The 22,554-nt window shown below is 40.3% G+C and overlaps 1 protein-coding gene across 1 annotated transcript in view; it reads left to right on the top strand.

Annotated features, from left to right (window-relative positions):
* THADA (THADA armadillo repeat containing) overlaps positions 1 to 22,554 on the top strand; it is a 519,919-nt gene that overhangs the window by 347,317 nt on the left and 150,048 nt on the right. Inside the window, exon 30 of the mRNA XM_063443899.1 lies at positions 17,450 to 17,568. Within this exon, the coding sequence (XP_063299969.1) occupies positions 17,450 to 17,568 (119 nt within the window). The remainder of the gene's footprint in view (positions 1 to 17,449; positions 17,569 to 22,554) is intronic.

Here is a 22,554-nt window from a genome sequence, read left to right as displayed (position 1 = left end):
CTCCTGCTCATATGATCTGAGCCTGTCTTGGAAGGCTCATTTCCACGTGAGTTGGACTATTGACTACCATTAGGCCACTTATATACCTTACGATTTTACACTATTGGCCTTTTTTTTTTCTCTTTCCTAGCTATATTCCCACATCCCCAAGGGTAGGTGTATATTGTAGTACACCTTACACGCTCAACTGATTTGGTTGGTGTTTAGCACACCTTCCTGTTTTTGACAACCCACTTTTGGACAGCATATAAGCTTGTTATGTAAATCCACTGCCTACTGCACTATAGTCCTCTGGTCTCACCCTGTTTCTCTTTGACTACAAATTGTACACCTGAAACTGGATTTTCACTGCTTGAGAGTTATCTCCCTATTGAATATTACCCCCCTATCCCCCCTTTTTTCTTTTTTTTACATTGCCAGCAGCATCTGCACTACCTTTAATTTCCATTGCCTGCATTGTCGTGTTTTAATGTGTTTTGGGGTTTTTGTTTTTACGCGTTGTACAGTGTTGTTGAATATGATTATTTTTTTATTTTTTTTTAACAATTACCCAATACCCTCACCCCCAATATAGTTTGGGCACTGATATAATTCCTAGAAAGTTGTGATTTAAGTAGGGTGTGTGCACATTTTATGGTTAAAGGTATCCTGTAGGAACTGTAACCATTAAACTTTTATAACAGTGAAGTGGTTATAGTGTTTGGAGTCTCCTGGTATTTTGTTTTCGTTCAGCATTAAACCATTGTAAACTAGAGTCCCCAGTATCACATTCCTTTAATGCAGCTTAGGCTAATGAGAGAGCATGAGCCTGAGCAGCTATGAGTGGCTGTAATTGGCTAAGAATGTCATCTGACCTCTTTCAGCCAATCAAAGCACGCATTGCTGGTTTGAATCGGTATGGCTAGAAGGAAGTGTCTAATTTCTGCCTCAGCCACACCTCCAGTGGGGGCCGGGCTTTGTATGTCTAGGAACCCTCATTCAGTATTAACAGCTTGAAAAAGGTTTAACACCAAATGGAGGGACAGTGATAGGGCACTCCAAGCACTGTAACCAATTCAATGAGATGAAATGGTTTTATTCCTAGAGTGTCCCTTTAAGTGGTACACTCATTAGAAATATTTGTGCTGGCTCATGATCCCGTTCGTGTATGCGTCAACCAAGATATTTCAGAGGTTAGTAGGTAAGTCATATGTAAAAAAAAAAAAAAAAAAATGTTCTTACTTTGCACTTGTAGATTCTGCAAAAGATGGAAGAAGTAAAGCACTCTGTTCCTATAAAAAAAGTAGGAAAAAAAAGTAGACATGTGTTTTCAATGTATTGCTATCCCCATTGTGTTATGCTATAAACATCTGCAAGCTATTTTCAGCTAAAGCTATGTAGAAAGGGACTAAAATCCCTTGTATCATCCTTGTGTTTCTGAAAACTGATTGCATGAGCAAAACCGTGTACAAGTCGTATTTAGTTATTAAATTCTCTATAGATTTTTATTGTGTTCAAAATATGTTCCTTAAACCAAAGATTCCAGGCTGCATTTTCTCATAAGCAGTTTCTTGCTAGCCAAGTATTTGCTTTCGTCAATGAATATTAAGGTGTGCTTAATGGTAATTTATTATATTTGTCTGGGGCTTTTTAGACCTAAATTTATAAAGTTAAAAACAGAACAGTTATATTTGTGTGTCACACGAACATTAATATAATAAATTGGTGAATTAAAAAAACAAAAAAAATAAAAAACTTTTTTGCTGTTGCTAGCAGTGTAGCAGTGAACCCTGAACATCTGGACCCGTTGGAACGTCTGTATGTTATACTTTAGAAAATCAAGTCTAGACCAGAAAACTTTACTGGAAAGATGACAAATGGATAACAATAACCCCTTCTGCAATATCACAGAAGAATTAGATTTGCTTAGCAAAAATAAACTGAAAATGAATATTGATCATTCCCTCCGGTATATGCCATCTTTAGAAGCCCTCCAAAGTGGGGGCAATTTGTATGTGCCCACTTCCATCTATGCTTTGTGTGTAGACTGTGGAAAAACTCGTATCTGAACTAGGGATCGACCGATATTGGTTTTTTAGAGCCGATACCGATATTCTGTGAACTTTCAGGCCAGTAGCCGATATTCTGTACATTTACCATTTTGGAAAATAAAAACTATTTCTAAAGGTAAATGCACAAAATATACATGCCACGTGTAGTGGATGCAGTGTGCTTAGACAGGGGAGCTGTGTGTGTTTGTGTATTGTGTGTGTAGTGGATGCAGTGTGTGTGTGTTGTGGATGCAGTGTGTGTTTGTCTAGTGTGTGTAGTGGATGCAGAGTGTGTGGGTAGTGTGCGTGAAGTGAATGCTGTATATACTAAATGCAAAGTGTGTGTGTTTGTGTAGTGTGTGTATATAATGAATGCAGAGTGTGTTTTTGTGTAGTGTGTGTATATCATGCAGAGTGTGTGTATATAATGCAGCATGTTTGTGTAGTGTGCATTATATAAACACACTACACAAACACACTGCATTATATAAACACACTACACAAACACACTGCATTATATACACGCACACTATGCAAACACACTGCATTATATACACACTATGCAAACACACTGCATTATATACACACACTATGCAAACACACTGCATTATATACACGCACACTATGCAAACACACTGCATTATATACACACTATGCAAACACACTGCATTATATACACACACTATGCAAACACACTGCATTATATACACACACTATGCAAACACACTGCATTACATACACACTGCATTATATAAACACGCACACTATGCAAACACACAGCATTATATAAACGCACTACACAAACAAACTGCATTAAATACACGGTGTGTTTGTGTAGTGTATGTGTATATAATGGAGTGTGTTTGTGCAGCGTGCATTATATAAACACACTACACAAACACAGTGCATTATATACACACACACACACTGCTTTATATACACACACTATACAAACACACACACTCCATTATATACACAGTGTGTTTGTGTAGTGTATGTGTATATAATTGAGTGTGTGTGTTAGGGGGCATTTTTATTAAATTATTTTTTTATATATATATATTTTTTATATTTAATTATTATTTATTTTTGTTGTCCCCCCTCCCTCCTTGTTGCCTGGCCATAGAGGGGGGATATAGCAGTCCTTGGTGGTCCAGTGGCATTGGCTGAGCTGTGGGGGGGCGGGAAGCAAGCGTTTACTCACCTCCCAGCAGCACCTCCAGCTCCCCAGTGTAAGTATCTCGCCCAGTGTGCCGCGCGGAGCGTTGCCATGGTAACCCGTGGCAACGCTCTGCGGCCGCGGGTCTCGCGAGATTTACACTGGGGAGCTGGAGGAGCTGCTGGGAGGTGAGTAAACGCTTGCTGCCCGCCCCCCCAGGACCGCCGGGCTTGTAATGAGCCTGGCGGTCCTAGGAGGTATTAGCGGCAATATCGGTATCTGAATTGGCCGATACCGATATTGCCGAAAATACCGAATATCGGCCGATTTATATCGGTAAAACCAATAATCGGTCGATCCTAATCTGAACATTCTACTGCCCGTATTTTTTGTTCAAGTCAGCATGGCAAATGAAAGAAAAACAAAAATGGAGTGGATACTGCAACCTTTTACCCTAAAGTACTAATGATGTACTAATTATGTTAAACGAGCCCTTGCTTCCTTAAGCGGGGTGTGTCACCGTCCTACAGTCATATCTTTCAAATGTTGTAGCAAAATACTGTATGATATTTAAAAAAATGTGTGAGTATCATTCACATACTTAGTGGTCACTTAAATAGAAAAAACAAGCATCTTTCTGACGACCTGATCATCAACATGAGTGTACAAAGGTTGTGCATTTAAAATTGAGGAAAGGAGATTTTACTTACAATACCTGAACAGGGTATTTATGGTAAAATAAATGAAATCAGAAGCGATGTCAGTGCTACTTTGGGCCGGGGTGGAGGAATCACATTAACTCAATGATTCAGTTTCCCGGTCGGGCTATACCTTCGATTTTTTTTGTTTGTTTTATACACTCTGCATTTCTACTTTCATATAGTGTTAATCTATCAAAATTAAATCTCTTAATTTAAATGCCTAAAAATCCTATTTAATATAAGAAATATAGAACTTAAATTGGGAATATGGATGATGCACTATAGGTGCAACAAACCCTCTTAGAACTAAATACACAAAGTTATTTAGAAACATAGAATGTGACGGCAGATAAGAACCATTCGGCCCATCTAGTCTTCCCAATTTTCTAAATACTTTCATTAGTCCCTGGCCTTATCTTATAGTTAGGATAGCCTTATGCCTATCCCACGCATGCTTAAACTCCTTTACTGTGTTAACCTCTACCACTTCGTCTGGAAGGCTATTCCATGCATCCACTACCCTCTCAGTAAAGTAATACTTCCGGATATTATTTTTAAACCTTTGTCCCTCTTATTTAAGACTATGTCCTCTTGTTGTGGTAGTTTTTCTTCTTTTAAATATAGTCTCCTCCTTTACTGTGTTGATTCCCTTTATGTAATTAAATGTTTCTATCATATCCCCCCTATCTCGTCTTTCCTCCAAGCTATACATGTTAAGATCCTTTAACCTTTCTGGTAAGTTTTATCCTGCAATCCATGAACCAGTTTAGTAGCCCTTCTCTGAACTCTCTCTAAGGTATCAATATCCTTCTGGAGATACGGTCTCCAGTACTGCGTACAGTACTCCAAGTGAGGTCTCACCAGTGTTCTGTACAATGGCATGAGCACTTCCCTCTTTCTACTGCTAATGCCTCTCCCTATACAACCAAGCATTCTGCTAGCATTTCCTGCTGCTCTATTACATTGTCTGCCTACCTTTAAGTCATCAGAAATAATCACCCCTAAATCCCTTTCCTCAGATGTTGAGGTTAGGACTCTATCAAATATTCTGTACTCTGCCCTTGGGTTTTTACGTCCAAGATGCATTATCTTGCACTTATCCACATTAAATGTCAGTTGCCACAGCTCTGACCATTTTTCTAGTTTACCTAAATCATTAGCCATTTGGCTTATCCTTCCTGGAACATCAACCCTGTTACATATCTTTGGCATAAAATATACATCATACGTGACTTTAGAAGTTACAGACTTCTCCTGAAGATTATATGTTTTGTTGCGCAAAAAAAAAAGTCTGTATATTTTGAACACTATTTAAAACATTATTTTTTATTTATTTTTTTTAAAGTACGTATTTTAAAGGATATAAAGGTACACTGGAATAGTAGTTTGTAATTTTAAAGATGGCTGCAAATAGTTTTACATCATATTCCTGGCAACACTTAGCTTTTTGGGGAAAACAAGCTTATGTCACTTTTTAAAACTTAATTCATATACTGAAATGTTTCCCTTCTTGAAACAAGTTAATTTTATCCCTAGGCCTTAGTGGTATATAATAAAACAAACACTGTGAGACATTTCTACTGATTAAGCAATTACATATATGTTAATTGGATGTTGGTGATTTCATATTTTCAAAAGTCAAAATCTCTGTTTTGGCCTTGGTAAGTAGCTACATCTGTGTAGATGACATCGCTTGTTTAAAATGGTGGCCCCAGAACAGACTAGCTGCGAATATCGCCAAATGATGATCACCCTATTTTTTTTTTTTTTACCCACAAGACCCTATTTTTTTTTTATATCTGTTATTTCCTTATGACTAAAATGGAAAATGACAAGGATATCTGGCTGGTACTTTTCAGTCTTTGCAGGTTTTCCCGGCCGTGTCAGATTAATTTCACACTTCTGAGTACTTTACAATAGAATCAGTTGTGGAAATGCTGGCATGAAAAATAATTACGACATATTTGTCCTAGATCAAAAAAAAAAGAGAGAGAGAGAGGGAGATATAAAACTCTCTTAAATCTCAAAATTCACACAGGAATGAAGTGATTTAACATGCTTTCATGCCACATTTTCCCAGCAGTTACATAATTGCATTTTTCCTTTCAGTAAGATTTTTTTTTTTCTTTTTGTATTTTTTTTTTCTCTCTCCACCTCCTCCTGTCACACTGACCCAAAGTCATAAAAAGTTTGCTTGCATACCCTTGGTCCTGTTTGTATAAATTATGTGTACACTATAAATATTCGTGTTTTTGAGGGAGCGCCTCGAACAATGATCCGACTGTTCCGTTCTCTCCTCCGAGAGAGGGAGAAGAGGTAACTTGACATCACCCTGTACTGTACATTTCCCGGCAATGGCCTTAAAAAAATACAGCTGTTTCGCCCTGGCGAAATTAAACACTACATAAACAGAGGTTGTGAAAATGTGGCACTAAGCTGCTGAGGTTGAAGCAACATAACCAAGAAAACAGGCTGTTCACAAAATGGTATCAGAAGCCACAGTTCCAGATTGTCGAGCATCAATATCGGTACAAACATTCAGTGCATTTGAATTCAATCCTCTACCTCTTTTCAAATAGTAATAAAAATACAGAAGTTGGATTGTGGCCACACTGTTAATGAATAAATGCCATGTCTACATTTTTAAGAGGATAGAGAGATTGTGTTCTCTTTTGTAGAGAACCGGACCAAAATATTCTTTTGTGTTGTGTACCAATACAAAAGTATCTACCATTGCATTTTATGGCTAATTCTTTAGAGCACAGATTGGATTGGTGAATGTACCTATAAGAATCTTGTAGTATTCAGCTATAAAGAATTACATGGATATTTTTGATTTGGTCAGAAGAATCTGTATAAGAAGAATTCTGATTTCCGAATGCCAGGTCTAAAAGTTGCTCTTAACAATAGTTTGCCCGTTCCTAGTTGACACATAGCTAATTGGTCAGCATCCGGTATGTCTAGTCATATTAAGTGACCTTATCATGCTTAACCAGTTACATAGTCAAAATAATCTGTGTTCTACCGGTAACAATGCTAACGTTAGGAGCAATTATTGGCTTAAAACTAGGCTTAAAGAACACTCAATTGAAAAATTTATTATATTTTACCAGTTTAGTAGATATACCCCAGAGATAACATACATATATATTTTTTAGTATTTTTTGGGGGGGATATATGAAAAATGACTTGCAAAAGCTGCAGATCTGTTGCCTGAAGCTTTGTAAGCCCTCCTCTCTTCTCCACACTTTCAGTTTGTGATGGGGAATACACCAACCAGAGGCTTGTTGTTAAGAAATGTGTCTGAACCTATTTCCTATGCTTCTCAATGAGCTGTAGTACAGCTCATTTAAAATGGGGATGGCAGGTGCCAGGGTCGAAACTAGGATCACAAACACCTGGGTGCAGATATATATATATATTTTTTTTTTTATGGCGCCCCAGGTGGGCATAGTCATATTAGTAATCGCTACCCTTTTTGAATGTCAAGTCCAGACATTCATGTTTCTATGGTAACGACTCCACCGCTCCATCTGTAAGCCCCCACCCCTTTTTAAAGTCAGACCCACACTCACTGACAGTCACACACTCTCTGAGACACACACATACTCTGATTTGACACATTCTGACACACTCTCACCGTCATTGAGAGTGTCAGTGTGTCAAATCAGTGTGTGTAATTTGTTTCAAATCCGTGAGAGTTTGTGCTTGCCATTGAGAGTGTGTGTCAGTGTGTCTGTCAGACACAAACTCACACTGATTAGAAACACACATTGACACACATACATTATCACACACAGACACACATACAATGACAGACACAAACTTTCACCCTTCCACAGTTACTCCCCTACTCACACTATCACAGTAACTAGTACAGAAAAGGATCAGCGCTTTCTATCTAGTCAACAAAAAACAAAGTAACGACAGCAGACCTAGAAATAGGGCTCCCTCACAGGCCCTATTACATAAACATAGGAAAACAGATGGAGGAAAGGTAGCGCCACTAAAACAGAAAAATTAAATAATAAATTGGTATCAAATATAACAAAAGAAAATAGCAGAATAAGTACACAATAAGTAAAAAGTCTATGGGGTAGGGACGTCCAAAGTGAAGTGTCTATAGACAGATGGACAATAGTCTTGATAGTAGGAGTATTCCTCACTGTGACATAGGTGAATCCTTGAAGTTCATATGAAATAGATAAAAGATAACTAATGGTGCAGTATGTCCCAAGTAGAGGCTGGATACAGTATAGAAGATCTATATGGTCCTACTCACGTTTAATAGAGCTATCTACTTAGCTCTAGTGTGGATGGCATACAGTGGTACAATCCCCACTTATAGGATATGTAAAGTAGTTTTAGTCTTGATGTAGGGACCATTTGAAAATATAAAAAACAGCAATAGTGCTTACAGTATAAATACCAAGTGGTTACTTACATTTGATTGATCAGGCTGACTGCTCAATGAATACAGCTTGAGTGGCATAATCCCTACCTAGGATTCTTTGGAGTAATACCCTCACTGGAAAATTAAAAAGATCTGGTACCAGGTAAAAAGGGATGGTCATAATAACAAATAAAAAAAATATGATAAAGTAAAACTCACAGACAGAAAGTGGCCAAAATACCTTTATTAAAAAATAGGCTTTTTCAAGTGGAGATCAGAAAGTATAGCAAGATGTTTGTAGCATCGTTCTTGTGTATGGGTATGCTCTACTTTGCAATGCTTTACTTTAGATGTCAGTTGATCATGCACAGTCTAGTCATGAGAGCTTGCGAGGCCTAAGTAAAAGCTAAATTCTGCAAGAAGGGGGTGTGTCTTCAATACTCAGGTGACGAGCAGTAGCTCTTAGTGTATTCAGATTAGTGAATAGTTGTTGGAGGTCAGGTGAATAGGCCAAGGTCAGTCACCGCCCATACACCAGTATAGACCTATAATCTGTCTTGGGCCAATTGAGTCAGTTTCTCCAGCAACCATAATTACTGGAGAATGTCACATTGAGGATGCAAATGGTAAGTGTTTTCTAGTACCTATAGGTGCTAATGGTTTTGTGGTGGCAGGTGGCAAGGGTAAAGGATGGTGGATTAAGAATTTATTCGGAATTGAATGGATTTTTTCAAGTATGGCTTGATTACAGAGCAATCCCACCAGATATGTAAGAAGGTGCCAGGGGCGGAGGGGCAACACCAGCAGAAATAATCAATAATCATATAATTAGACATATTGAAGCAAAGAGTAATAGAGAGCATGGTCTGTGGGATTTAACCTCACATGTATAGAACTTGTATACAAAGGTGTATATTGGAAGGCTTTCAATCTAAAGAACAATATGCACGGAGACAAAAGGTAGTGGGTAAGAAAGTACAGTTAATAACTACGAATATAAGAAGCATCTTAAAAATGCATTTCCAGGCGTGGGCACATGAGGAGTTGCTGGATTTGTTAGCAGGTAATCAATGGTAATTTTACATAGGTGGAGAATTGTTATCAATAAGATGAAATTAAGTCTTCGTAATGGAATTCTAGGTGGTATTTTCAATATATTTTAATCTAGCTTTCAGATGCTGCATAAAATATTATTTCTTGGAGATAATACAGGCCACAACTCATGGTAATGGTTATAGATTTAAGTCTATGGCTGCCGCCCCCCACTTTTCTTCCACAAGTTAAAGGTCCTCTGTTTACCTCTAACAATATACTGAGATTCATTTCTTGTTTAATACGCAGGAGAACGCTGGCATCTATTCTGTAAATCAAAGACTTTAATTGGCAGCTAACATCACATTTTCTCTGCAGACTTTTTTTAATCAATAACTGTCGCTAAAGCTTGGAAATTGTGATGGGATTCCAAAACGACTGCCTTCTTCCTGAAACAATGAGAGATATTGATAATTCCATCGAAACCTACTGTAGCTTGGCTAATTTAAAATAATCTGTATGAACAGGGGCGTTGTTACGTGACAAGAAGGCTAAGAGCTTAACTACATAGTTACATTTGATACGTTATACTTTAAAGTGGCAGTGTTATTGTATGGGGACTTTGCTAAATTTGCAAAATCTCCTAACGGTAAAATCTCGGTGTCCGATGGCAGAGGGTGGGCAGGTAAAGATGAGATTATTTACCTGAACTGTCCCTTGCGGGCACTGTAATCTTGGTCTGGCTTGGTCCTTCCCGATGTCGCTGCCGTATTCTCGCATACAGGCAAGAGTACAGAGTTGAGGTCTAATAGGGATCCTGTGATAATTCCATCACAGTCATGAGTATTTCAAAAAGATTCTATCTTTATGTAATACTGACTTTTCAGGGGGTGATGACAGTGCCACTTTAAGTCCTGCCTAAGCTCTACCCAATGCAGTGCTTCTTGATGTCTCTCATGCCTCTCCTGCAAGACAGTCCAGACTCACAATACCTTCTTCAGCCAACCTCCATTCCTCACAGGGCTCCCTCAAACAAGTGTCAAGCCAATCAAGACATTTGTACTTTGTACCTGCATCACGGCAGTTGGCCTCTGGCTTGAGCAGGGACAGCTCTCTAACTAGGCAGTTTAGGCGGCCGCCTAAGGCCTCGCGCTGCCTGGGGCCTCGTGGCCACCTAAACCACCTGACTGCAGACTGTGTTGGGTCCTTGTTCACTGAGCGAGGACTCGACACCAGGAGGGGGCCCGGCGGCTTGCTTAGTATGCAGCCGGGTGCGAGGCCCCTTCTGGCTGCCTGGCCAGCCATCACAGACACCTGTCTGCAGCTCCGCAGTGAGCAGACCTGCAGACCATGTGTCTCGCAAGAACTGGCCAATCAACGCGTTGCCGCGTGTTATCATGGCAACGCTCTGATGGGTCTCGAGAGATTCAAACTCTGGGGAGCTGCAGACCGGATGTAATGGCAACCAGGGAGCCCACCGGACCACCAGGGAATAAAAAAAAAAGGTGTATTTAGTTATCTCATCATCACCCCTCCCTCTCACCATCAACCCTCCCTCTCACCATCACCCCTCCCTCTCACCATCACCCGTCCCTCTTACCATCACCCGTCCCTCTTACCATCACCCCTCCCTCTTACCATCACCCCTCCCTCTCACCATCACCCCCTCCCTCTCACCATCACCCCCTCCCTCTCACCATCACCCCCTCCCTCTCACCATCACCCCCTCCCTCTCACCATCACCCCCTCCCTCTCACCATCACCCCCCTCTCACCATCACCCCCCTCTCACCATCACCCCCCTCTCACCATCACCCCCCCTCTCACCATCACCCCCCCTCTCACCATCACCCCCCCTCTCACCATCACCCCCCCCTCTCACCATCACCCCCCTTCTCACCATCACCCCCCTTCTCACCATCACCCCCCTTCTCACCATCACCCCTCCTTCTCACCATCACCCCCTTCTCACATTCACCCCCCCTCTCTCACCGTCACCCCTCCCTCTCACCGTCACCCCCTCCCTCTCACCGTCACCCCCCTCCCTCTCACCGTCACCCCCCTCCCTCTCACCGTCACCCCCCTCCCTCTCACCGTCACCCCCTTCCTCTCACCGTCACCCCCCTCCCTCTCACCGTCACCCCCTCCCTCTCACCGTCACCCCCTTCCTCTCTCCGTCACCCCCTTCCTCTCTCCGTCACCCCCTTCCTCTCTCCGTCACCCCCTTCCTCTCTCCGTCACCCCCTTCCTCTCTCCGTCACCCCCTCCCTCTCACCGTCACCCCCTCCCTCTCACCGTCACCCCCTCCCTCTCACAGTCACCCCCTCCCTCTCACGTCACCCCCTCCCTCTCACCGTCACCCCCTCCCTCTCACCGTCACCTCCCCACACATTGTCACCTCTCTTATAACCCCCCTCCCCACCCTGTCCATTTATAACCCCCCTTCACCCTGTAACACTCTGCCTGCCACTGGTACACCTTTACTCATCTTGTCACAGTCACCAGCTGAATACATTCATCATACACACACAGTCAGGAAACCTAGCTTTGCCATAAACACAATGCACAAAGGCCACAGGCAGACACCGATACACACAGCACACTTCAAGCAGCTACCCCATACACATAGGGTCCCAGACAAAAACGCAAACATTCTCACAGAGACATCCAATCACAAACACAAGGATACTCTGTCAGACACACTCTGTGTATCAATGTGTATATGTGACTGTGCATGTATTGCAACTCTATTCTTTTTTCACTTTGGTGTTAGTGGGGCTTCATGTTTGAGTTTCGCCTAAGGCCTCATAAAGTCTAGAGCCGCATCTGGCCTTGAGATCTTATTATGATCTGGACTGACTCCTCGCAGTTCCACTCCTCACGTCCCCATCATGTCCCTGCTCCTTCCTCACGGGAACTCTGGCTGGCTGTGCACCTGATATATATCATTGTGCTGCCCCCATAGGCAGTGGTCCACTGCACAGCATATAATCGGATAAGTTGGGGGAAGAAGGAGCACTGCCTCTCTGGGAGAAAGCCAGCCCACTGCGTCAATGTAAGTTAATCACTGATGTTCCAGCACACACACCAAGTAATTTCAGAGTGCCGGAACTTCAGTGCGGATTTGTAACATGCGTGCATAGCCCTGAGTCCCTGGCCAACCTCAAGACTTGGGATTTGGAACAATTAAATGCAATTTTGGAGACCCGTGGCTTTTTGAGTGCGAACTCTGGGTTCTAGCCCATGTCAGTCCCACCCAACACAGCATAAAATCTTGTTTTCATTGATTTATATAAAGACATTTTCAAGTGACAAAAGAAAAAAATAACAAAACAAAACACCACAGTTAATGTGTATGAAATAGTTCTCGTATTATATAGTCTGTGTGTATAAAGGGAGGGGAAATATTTAAATGTTAGTGTTTTTGCCACTATAAATAAATTTTTTACAGTTCCTTGCGGAGAGAGGAATAATAAAAATGTGTGTGTGCGCGTGCAATTACAAAAACAAAACCAATTTTTTTTGTATATTCTTGTGTTTCCATCTTATTTTTAAATGTATTCATTTTTGTCTTTTGGTGTAGCAAGTCATGTAGTAAGCTGGAAAACATAGGCCTCTGTTGTTGAATTTTGCTTAGAATTGCTTTTTTTTTATATAGCTTTGTGGTCTGGAGCGGTTTCTAGGGATCAGCGTGAATAGCAGGTTGATGTGGTGATGTATACATCTACTCACGTCACCTGCACTATGACCACTTAGCTAAAGCAGGCAAGGGTAATTGGTACTTCCACCTTCTGGCATTGCTTTTCCAATAAACCTTTGATTTAGATTTTCTGATTGGTGTGAGTTGGGGGAATTTCTTCATTTTTTCATTCTGGTATTATAAGAAATACTGTGTAAAATAACAAATTAAAATAGTATCTTGTAACACGTTTTTTATTGGTATAACATCATTTTGGAATGACAAGCTATTGGCAGAATGCTCTCTTTAAAAATGTATTTGTTATTTACGATCTGTTATTTTACATCTGCAACACTGGACTAATTTGCTAAAATGTCTTTAAGAAATACAATGCAAGAATGCAATATACTAGCTTCCAGCATTCCATTTGGAGAAGAATTTATGGATGTTTTGGCTTTTATCAGACTTTATATTTAACAGGAAGAGTAAATATTCCATACCACAGTTCTAAAAGATCCTGGTAAGTAATGGACTAGCAAGATTACGGTCTTTAACAAGGTTAGCTGCCCCTTTCTCTCTCCTTTATGATATGCTATGGTACAGCTTGAATACTATTCAACCACAGGATGGAGGTACATCATTCAATACACAAATTGCTTTAAGTTAATAGAGCAGATCGTTCGTCCTTAGGTGCCATTTGTTTATTTAAAATTCTTTATTTTTGATTGACAATATAAGTTGACAGAAAATTATAACCAAGCCATCAATAACATAAGAACTATTGATACTGGGTTATATAATATAAATGCAATGAAGGAGTGGTACATATCAGACGTAGTGTACAGTATTGTTAGGTAACATTGGTCTTCGTTCATGTGGTGTCAAGGTTTTTTTAATTTTTATTTATATTATGCATTATCATGGTCGCAGATGGTATGCAACGTAGTGGGTACAAGGTTATAGCCGGGGATGGTAAACCTTATGCTACTGTAGGTTTTGGGGTTGTTGGCATTTTACTTTTAACTGTTTTTAGGGTCTCCCTATCTGAGTGAAATGTGTAGTGTCTTTATTATAATATGTGCCATTACAGGACCCCCAAGCCCATTTCTAATTGTGGAGGGACCCCGGCTGTCGTTGTAATCCCAAGCTCTTCCTTGTCTGTTATGTGACCATCTATACCGAACAGTGGGGCCTTAGTGTGCTTCTGTTCGCTTTCTACGCCTATGTCTGCTATATATGTATAAGGTAGGTCCTTTTGGAGAAATAAGACCTTGAGGAGAGTGAAAGAGAAGTGAAGTGAGATGGAAGATGAGAAGAGTATGGAAAAAGGGAGTATATAAGGGGGGGTAATCAAACTCTGGGGGGGCCAGGGGAGAGGGAGGAGGGAAGGGGGGGGGCACCACACAAGACCCCCACATCGCTATGTTTGGTTCCGGGTGAAGGGCCAGCCAGCCCAGGGTTCTATCGTCTACTCTGCGTCAGTTCCCTCAGTCCGCCAAATGGCATTCCCTCGACAGTCCCCAAGTCCTCTCAAATTTATTTTGGGTGCCGGTACCCTGGCTGTGAGGTCGTCCATAAGATAGATGTCTTTTATCTTCCCATTTACCATTGATTTAGGGGGAAGTTGCGTTTTTAGCCATGTTGCGCAATAGCCCTACGGGCGGCTAGCATGATTTTTTTGGAACAGGTTTTGTTCATGCCTAGGCCAGTTGTCTATCAATCTGTTTAGGAGGTACACCAGGGGTCAAGGGGTGGTACTCTTTGAAATACCTGCATTATATTAGTGAGCCATTCAGGTATAGGTGGCGTATTCTCTGCAGGCCCGTTTGTTCTTTTCGTTTAAAGTTTCGTGCTGTCAGTCCTAGGGTAAATGCTCTGTTTCTCAAAAAGGGCATGAGTGGAGACGGGGAAGAGGACAGTCGATATTTCTGAGCTGTTCTGTGTCATGTGTATGGAGTTGGTGATGGCTGGGCAGTCAGTTCTCGGTAAGGGTCTAAGGTCCTTTGGCACCCAGATGATATATTGTGGGAGATCTGCTCCCATAAGGAGAGACTCCAATTCCACCCACTTCCTCATCTCCATTGGGGAATGCCACATTGCTGTTTGTGTTAGCTGGGCCGCCAGGTAGTAGTAGTATAAATTAGGTAAACCTAGGCCGCCCATCCTCTTCGGCCAGTATAATATGTGTCTTGCCACCCGGTGTCTCCTGTTATGCCAAATAAAGTTGCCTATGGCTTTTTGAAGGTGTGCGAGCTCTGTCTTTGAGAGCGGTAGAGGTAGGGCCTGGAAAAGGAATAGAATCCTAGGGAGGATATTCATCTATCTTGGATGGACCCGTCCCAAGATATGGGTTTATCCTTCCAGTTGTCCAGATCCCGAATAAGGGTTCTAATCATGAGGGGGGTAGTTGTACTCATGCATTTTGGCTGGTTCAGCTGTCAATTGGACACTTAGGTACGTGATGGAGCGTGTTGTGCACTGGATGCTATGGTTGTCCTGTATGTGGGCTGTGTCCGAGGTGTCCGAGGTCATCCCTATGGGGAGGGCGCTGGACTTGGACATGTTAATTTTGTATCCTGAAAGTGGGCTGAAGCGTGAAAGAACGTTCTGGACCGCTCTCATGGAAGTAGTCGGGGATGTGAGGGATAAGAGGACGTCGTCGGTGTATGCTGAAACTACTTAGGTGCCATTTGCACATGTACAACATACCTTTTATTCTGAAGTGTACCTCGTAGGTTCCATGGGAGGTGCTCAGTCTCTTGCACGGGGGCCCGTGAAGTATACTGCGGTACTTGACTATACCACTGTTATATCGCTGTTAGTTTTGTTGTATTTTTTTTGTGTGTATATATATATATATATATATATATAATTATTTTTTGGGGGGCAATATTTATTTTCGGTTTTGTTTTGTAATTATATAACATTTTAGAACAAGAAATACAGATGAAGAAGAAATGATTCAGCGCTGTATACTTTGAACAGGAAGATAGATTTGCCTCTCTGTTGAATACAGAATAATGCTCATAACCATGTATGTAGTATGGTATTTATGGATAATACAGTACAGTGAGGACTGTAGTTCAGGTAAAGAAACAGGCCCAGCATAAGACAGGCCCTACAACACAGACCCTGTTGTTGTATATCTGTCTTGTTTGGGCTATCAGCCCTTGTTTCTGGTTATGTGCAGCACTAAAGATTTTTTTTTTTTTTTTTTTATGTACCTCCAGGTTTCAAAAGAAATGGCAACACTGAATAAAACATTGAAAATCAGCTTCAGCTATACCTTGTGTTGACTTTTTTCACGTTGTGCTCCATTTTGTTTTAGATTTACCAAATTAGATCACAATCCAGTTAAGTCATTGCACAGCCAGAGCACGTGTTCAGTCATTCGATAAATTGACAATTGTAGTGAATTCAAAATCAGTTTCACGCTTAATGCCAAAATAGCCAAATTGGTAAGACTACTTTACTTCAGCAATGCTTTAAGTTTTTTTTTTTTTTTTTAAATATCTTTAAATATGTTTTGAATTCCGACAGCTCTCACAAATAATACTGACTGTTTAAAAGGTATGCAATACAATGTGAAAACGAATGTCCTAATCAATCAGTTGACGTACTTTTCGATCATTCTGTTTAATCCCTATTACATTTTCACCCAAATGTTGCTTCCATTGTTACAATGACTAGACCCAAATAATTGCTTCTTCTGCAAAGTTTAAACAGAAAAATCATTCCAAAGATGGGGGAAGTGAGGTCTCCGAAAACTTTACTCCCATTTAAAAAAAAATTGTCTTTGCTTCACAAAAGTTGCCGTTATATGAACGCACAGAAACCTCCTGCCACGTGTTGTCTGCGAAGAATGTTTGGTTTTATTGTGTCTCGGTCCTGGGTATATTTCACACCGAACCTTCCTAGAGAGTCCCGCTGGACCCTTACCTATTAACACTGGAAGCTGTTGGTGTACAAACTTTTCCAATTACATTTTTGTTTTTAATATCCTCTCAGTGAGTGTTCATGTGTATGCTAATTGTGCGTTCTGCCAAGCGAGGGGAAGGGGGAGATTTACGTTTGCTTAAACCTCCTCATCGGTTGTTTTTAATTAAAAGGATGTGATTTCATTAGGAAATCATGATCGCACTGTGAGGTAATATGTTGTGTTTTTGGGGGTTTTATTCTTTTTGTTTTTTTCTTTTTCATACTCTGTGGAATGGGCTCACAGGCCATAGCTTATAAACAAATGAGCGACTTGGCTTTTTTTTTCTTTTTTTCTTTTTTAACTGCAATCCAAGCATTTTCCAGGAGTAAGTAAAGTTTCCAGGCCTGAAATCTACAGGTGCTTGTTTCTTCTCGGACCAGTTATTTTTGAGGAGTGGTGGGTGCAGAGGGACTGAGGATTAATCGTTGTTTTCACAGCAGTGGTCTTTTTTTAAAACTTCTATTTTTTTTCCTCCAGGTCTCTCACTTGATTCACTCTTTCTTTGAGGCCAAACACACAGCCAATTCAGACCGAATTCAGCAGGACGCATGTGATCTCATGATGTGTCTGAAAGCCAAGCTGTGGCTTGCCAAGAGGTATGTTGAAGACGATTGTAGGAAGTTAGGATACTAAAGGCTCTCTTGCTGTTTTTAAAGTTGATATAAATCGTTTCTATATATATATATATATATATATATATATATATATATATAATTTTTTTTTACACTTTGCAAAATGTATCACAACAGATAAATATGTCATAAACGGGTTATAAAATCTGCTTTAAATTGTTGATAATGCCCATGTATCTTACAACTACAGCATGTCATTTGCCTGTAAAATGCTGACAGCCACTAGAGGTGCCTCGGCCGTACTAACGGAGTAAAACTCGGTTACATGAAGTGGCAGCTCACAAGAAAGCACTAACTTTAATGCTTTTCTATGAGAAGCATTGGATGCCTTCTCTCATCTGCCATGTATGCGCATCAGGTCCCTAATGCTTCTCTATGATGAGCATTGGAGTGGACCATCACTGGAAAAGGTCATACCTCCTCAGTGACCTCACAGGAGACAGAGTGCTCTGGTAGCCACAGTGCTGGCTAAAAGGTAAGTAAAACCTTTATTTTCTTCATTTTTATCACACATGGGGACAGAGGCACTATCGTGTTAAGAATACAGGATTGGATTCTTAATGATATAGTGTTCCTTTAATGGCTAGATTTTAGCTCACAAGCAGGGCTTATGAAGTGTTCTTGCATAGCAAGACCACTTAATGTTATCTCACATATATATTATTCTTATTATTATAGCCAAATTTACCACCCTAACTCCTTCCACAGTTTTTACACTACATAGACAGTAATATACTGAAACGTGCGGATTGTTCCTGATTGGTGTGCTATTACTTTGTGGAATGTTTTGCCAAATGGTTCACGGAATATCATCGTTTTCGTGGCGAAATTGGTCCCATAGGAATGAATGGCGAAATGTTCAAAGCTAGAGTGGGAGCTGACATAAGCTGAAAAATCAGGACATGGTTTCTAAACTGCCACCACTCCCTCATTTTCAAGCCCACCTACACAAATCGTATATCAAAACGTTCAGCTATCCCTGCTGCCACTAAAAATGTCCACAGCTAAGCCATAGTCCTGATAGTTTTCACAATATGACCATTTGTTTGCAACTCACGCCGTCCATTGACATTCATTGCGACTGTGCCTTCATTTTTAATACTTCAAATACATACTATGCATCACAATGTAGGTCTGGGTCTTGTGATTCTCACAATATAAAGCTCTTCGCGTTAGGAGTTTTAGTTTGTAAAATACAACCACTTTAAGATGGCAACCGCCAAAATACTCTGACCTGTGACAGGCTGGAGCAGCATGTGATGTCCTAGACAGGGCCTTTTGTACACCTGCTAATGTTTTTATAAATGTATGTTTTAATGTACCTGTGAAGCACTTTGGGCAACAACATTGCAATTAGATGTGCTAAATAAATAAAGAATAACAGTTACTCCGCCCACTCGAGTTGTAGACTACTGGTGGAGGCAAGAACACTTCACACAATTTCACCCAGAAATTTTAGCTTTTCTAGTTATTAAGACCACTTAATGTTATCTCACATACATATGGGGGGGGGGAGGGGCATTCATTGTTTGATGAATATGCACATTTTTATCTGCCCACATCAGCTTCTTAGATCGGGGCCATTTCCGTCAGGTACTGTATAAACATGGTTTAGGGGTATTCCTTGACAGCTGATAACCAGACTTTTTATCTTGGGGAATTCAGCCCTTTTTAACATACAGTTAAAGGAACAGCCACAAACACAAACAAAAATCCAGATTCAGTCCTATTTAACAGTGGTTGATCATGGGTTGCTGAAATCCTTTTAAACTGTAGTTTAGCAAACAAATATTGGGGTTTAGTCATATGAAATGGCCATATCATCTTTAAGCCGACTGCTGTTTCAAAGTACCCCAGTGTTGGTAGCTCCCCCACACCTCCACTCCAGATGCTCCATTAGAGAGACCACAGGTAAGCATAAGTTTGACGAAAGTCTCTTGAAGCGGTTTAAGCCGGGCGTTCTGCAGTTAGCAGATTTATCTCCTATGTTAAGATTAGTGTAGGATCCATCGGTAACGCTGTACTTTGAAGCAGTGGTGGTCCTAAACATGGTATTGCCATCCCAAACTTTGTTTACTAAGATAAGTGATTTAAGTAATCTTGTGCAAAGTTATACTGCAGTTTTGTTTTTTTGTGTAGTTTTAACACAAACCCATGTTATCAGATTAGCATGTACAACGCTAATGGAACACTTCCATCCCATAACAACTTAAGTTAATTTGTTATGGGGCAGATGTGTCTGGGCACCACCCTATCTTCAAGGGTTAAGCCAGTTGTTTAACCTATATGTTGGGCATCAGATACCCTGGCACTTCGGCTTTCCGGCTTACATTTCCTTCTGCACTGCAGGAAGAGTTAGCCTGGAGGCCGGTGATAGGCTGATAGTGTCCACTAAATCAATGGTCACTTCTTCAGAGAAATAGTACGCAAAAAAAACACTCCAATCGATGCCTTTTATCTGATGGTTAATACCATCATCAAATCCACCTACTGACATTTCTGCCTCCAGTGATTGTTAAGAAATATGGAAGTTCTTTGTAACCTTTGCTGCAAATAATAAACAAATGAATGTTTGCATTATTAAAATCAGTGCTTTTCAAGCAAAGAACAGGAGTGTTCATCTTCTGCCCAGGCAATTTTAAAACTCATTGTCCATGCATTAGGCACAGGTTAAGAGGAGACCTATTGTGGGTGGTTTATATTTATATTACGTGCTGGTTTATATTTTATATAAAGGCTGCTTCTGTGTTGCAAAAAGGGAAATATAAAGCTACCATATATACTCGAGTATAAGTCTAGTTTTTCAGCACTTTTTTTGTGCTGAAAAATCCCCACTCGACTTATACTTGAGTCAATGTCTGTATTATGGCAACTTACATTGCCATAATACAGACAAGGACCGCCGGGCTCATTACAAGCCCGGCTGTCCTGTTGGGGGCTGGCAGGAAGCGTTTACTTACCTTTCCTGCAGCTCCCTTCTCCTGCGTTCGGGTCAGCTCCCCTGTAAATCTCGCAAGAGCCGCGGCATCAGAGCGTTGCCATGGATTACCGTGGCAACGCTCCGCGCGGCACGCAGACCGCAAGACTTACAGGTGAGCTGACCGAAACGCAGGAGAAGGGAGCTGACAGGAGCTGCAGGAAAGATAAGTAAACGCTTCCTGCCAGCCCCCCTCCTGCACAGTACACACCACTGGACCACCAGGGACAAATTTTTTTTTTTAAATAATAAAAGAAAAATAATAAAATAAAATAAAAAATGGAATCAAAAAATATTAAAATAAAAATAATTATAATATTAAAATAAAAAAATTAGAATATTTAAATAAAAAAATAAAAAATAATAAAAATGCCCTCCCCCACACACTACACACACACTACACACACACACACTCTGCATTATATACACACACACACACTCATACAAACACACACTCTGCATTCACACAAACACACAGAGTGTGTTTATATAATGCAGAGTGTGTGTTTGTATGAGTGTGTGTGTATATAATTATAAAAATCACAGAATTTCATAGCCCCGAGTTTTACCCTCGACTTATCCACGAGGCATAGCATATTTCACAATTGTTGGTCACAAAACTGCACTCGACTTATACATGAGATCGACTTATACACGAGTATATACGGTATGTGACTTGGGACAACTGATTTTCCTAGGGTCACCTTTATAATATTTTCATTAAACTCGTAAGTGGCTTGTGGATTAGAAAATATATGCAGGAGTCCAGTATAGCCACATAGCTAGATAATGCCCATCCAGCAAATAGTCCTCTTTTCATGTATCTACTTGATTACGCTGTTAAATGTCACTTTCCTATAGAACCCAAATCATATTACTGTATCCCCCCCCCCCACTCAATATGTAACCTAGGTCCCAGGACAACCTATATAATGTACGCATAGTACTAATTTATAGACCATGAGAGCCAATGAAAATCTCGCACAGGATGTTCTGAATGAGTATAATTAATCTATTTTAGGTCTGTTAAAAGCACTGCACCATTTTTTATTTCATGTAGTGAGAAGGGTAGTGTGTTTGCTTTAACGTTAACTTAAAAGGAAGTGTGAGATGCAGATTATTTTTGGAATGCTTGGTGTACTGCAAAGAAGGCCAAAATTAAACAGCAATCTAATTATTAAAGCTGCTTCATTTGAAACAAGCAATATTGTGTTTGAATGGCTGTCTTGGACTTACTAAAACAGCTTTAATGAGCTTGAAGACCCAGTGGGTTCAACTCGGAGCTGGCACTATTTTATGTCAAAGGCAAGGAAATATACATCGTGTTTCATTTGTAGTTTTTGGCACAACACGATATTGCTGTTGGAACACCTTCCTAATTTTTAACTGTCCCAAACTCCTTAAGGTTTGACTTCTTACTAGCTTTTTTTGTAGACCTTGTTAATGGAAATAAACACATTTCACTGGTTCACTGCTGTTGTACATATAATGTGCTTAATTCACAGGGCCCTCACCTTATATAGCATGTTGTGTTTACTTAGAAATCGGGGACAAATATATTTATGTTCCTTTGGAATTTTCTTTTTGAAAAGCTTTAAAAAAATGTTTTAAAGTAAAATCTTGTACATAATTTACCATTGATGAATATACAATACACAGAAACATTTGACAGAACTTCATATACAACTGTTTTTCATAGTTTGGGGGAAGCAATTTACTTTTGGAGGCTACTGCTTCACAACAGCTGTAGATGAGAACATCGGAAAAAGTTTTCCCCAGCCTATCTTAAAATGGAACAAAACAGTTCAGTTATATTTCTTCTGTCCGTTACGGAAACGTGTGTATACATTTTATGCAAATAATTGGCATTTACATATATTTTAAAGAGAGCCTTGTGGGTTACCTTTGTATTATATTATACTAAAAACCCATGCATTAAATAAGCCTCTTATATGCAGAGAACATATCAATGG

This window comes from Pelobates fuscus, chromosome 2 (genome assembly GCF_036172605.1).
Source record: "Pelobates fuscus isolate aPelFus1 chromosome 2, aPelFus1.pri, whole genome shotgun sequence".
Lineage (NCBI taxonomy): Eukaryota > Metazoa > Chordata > Amphibia > Anura > Pelobatidae > Pelobates > Pelobates fuscus.
Note: the sequence above shows the minus strand (reverse complement) of the source record. Positions and strands in the feature narration are given on the sequence as shown.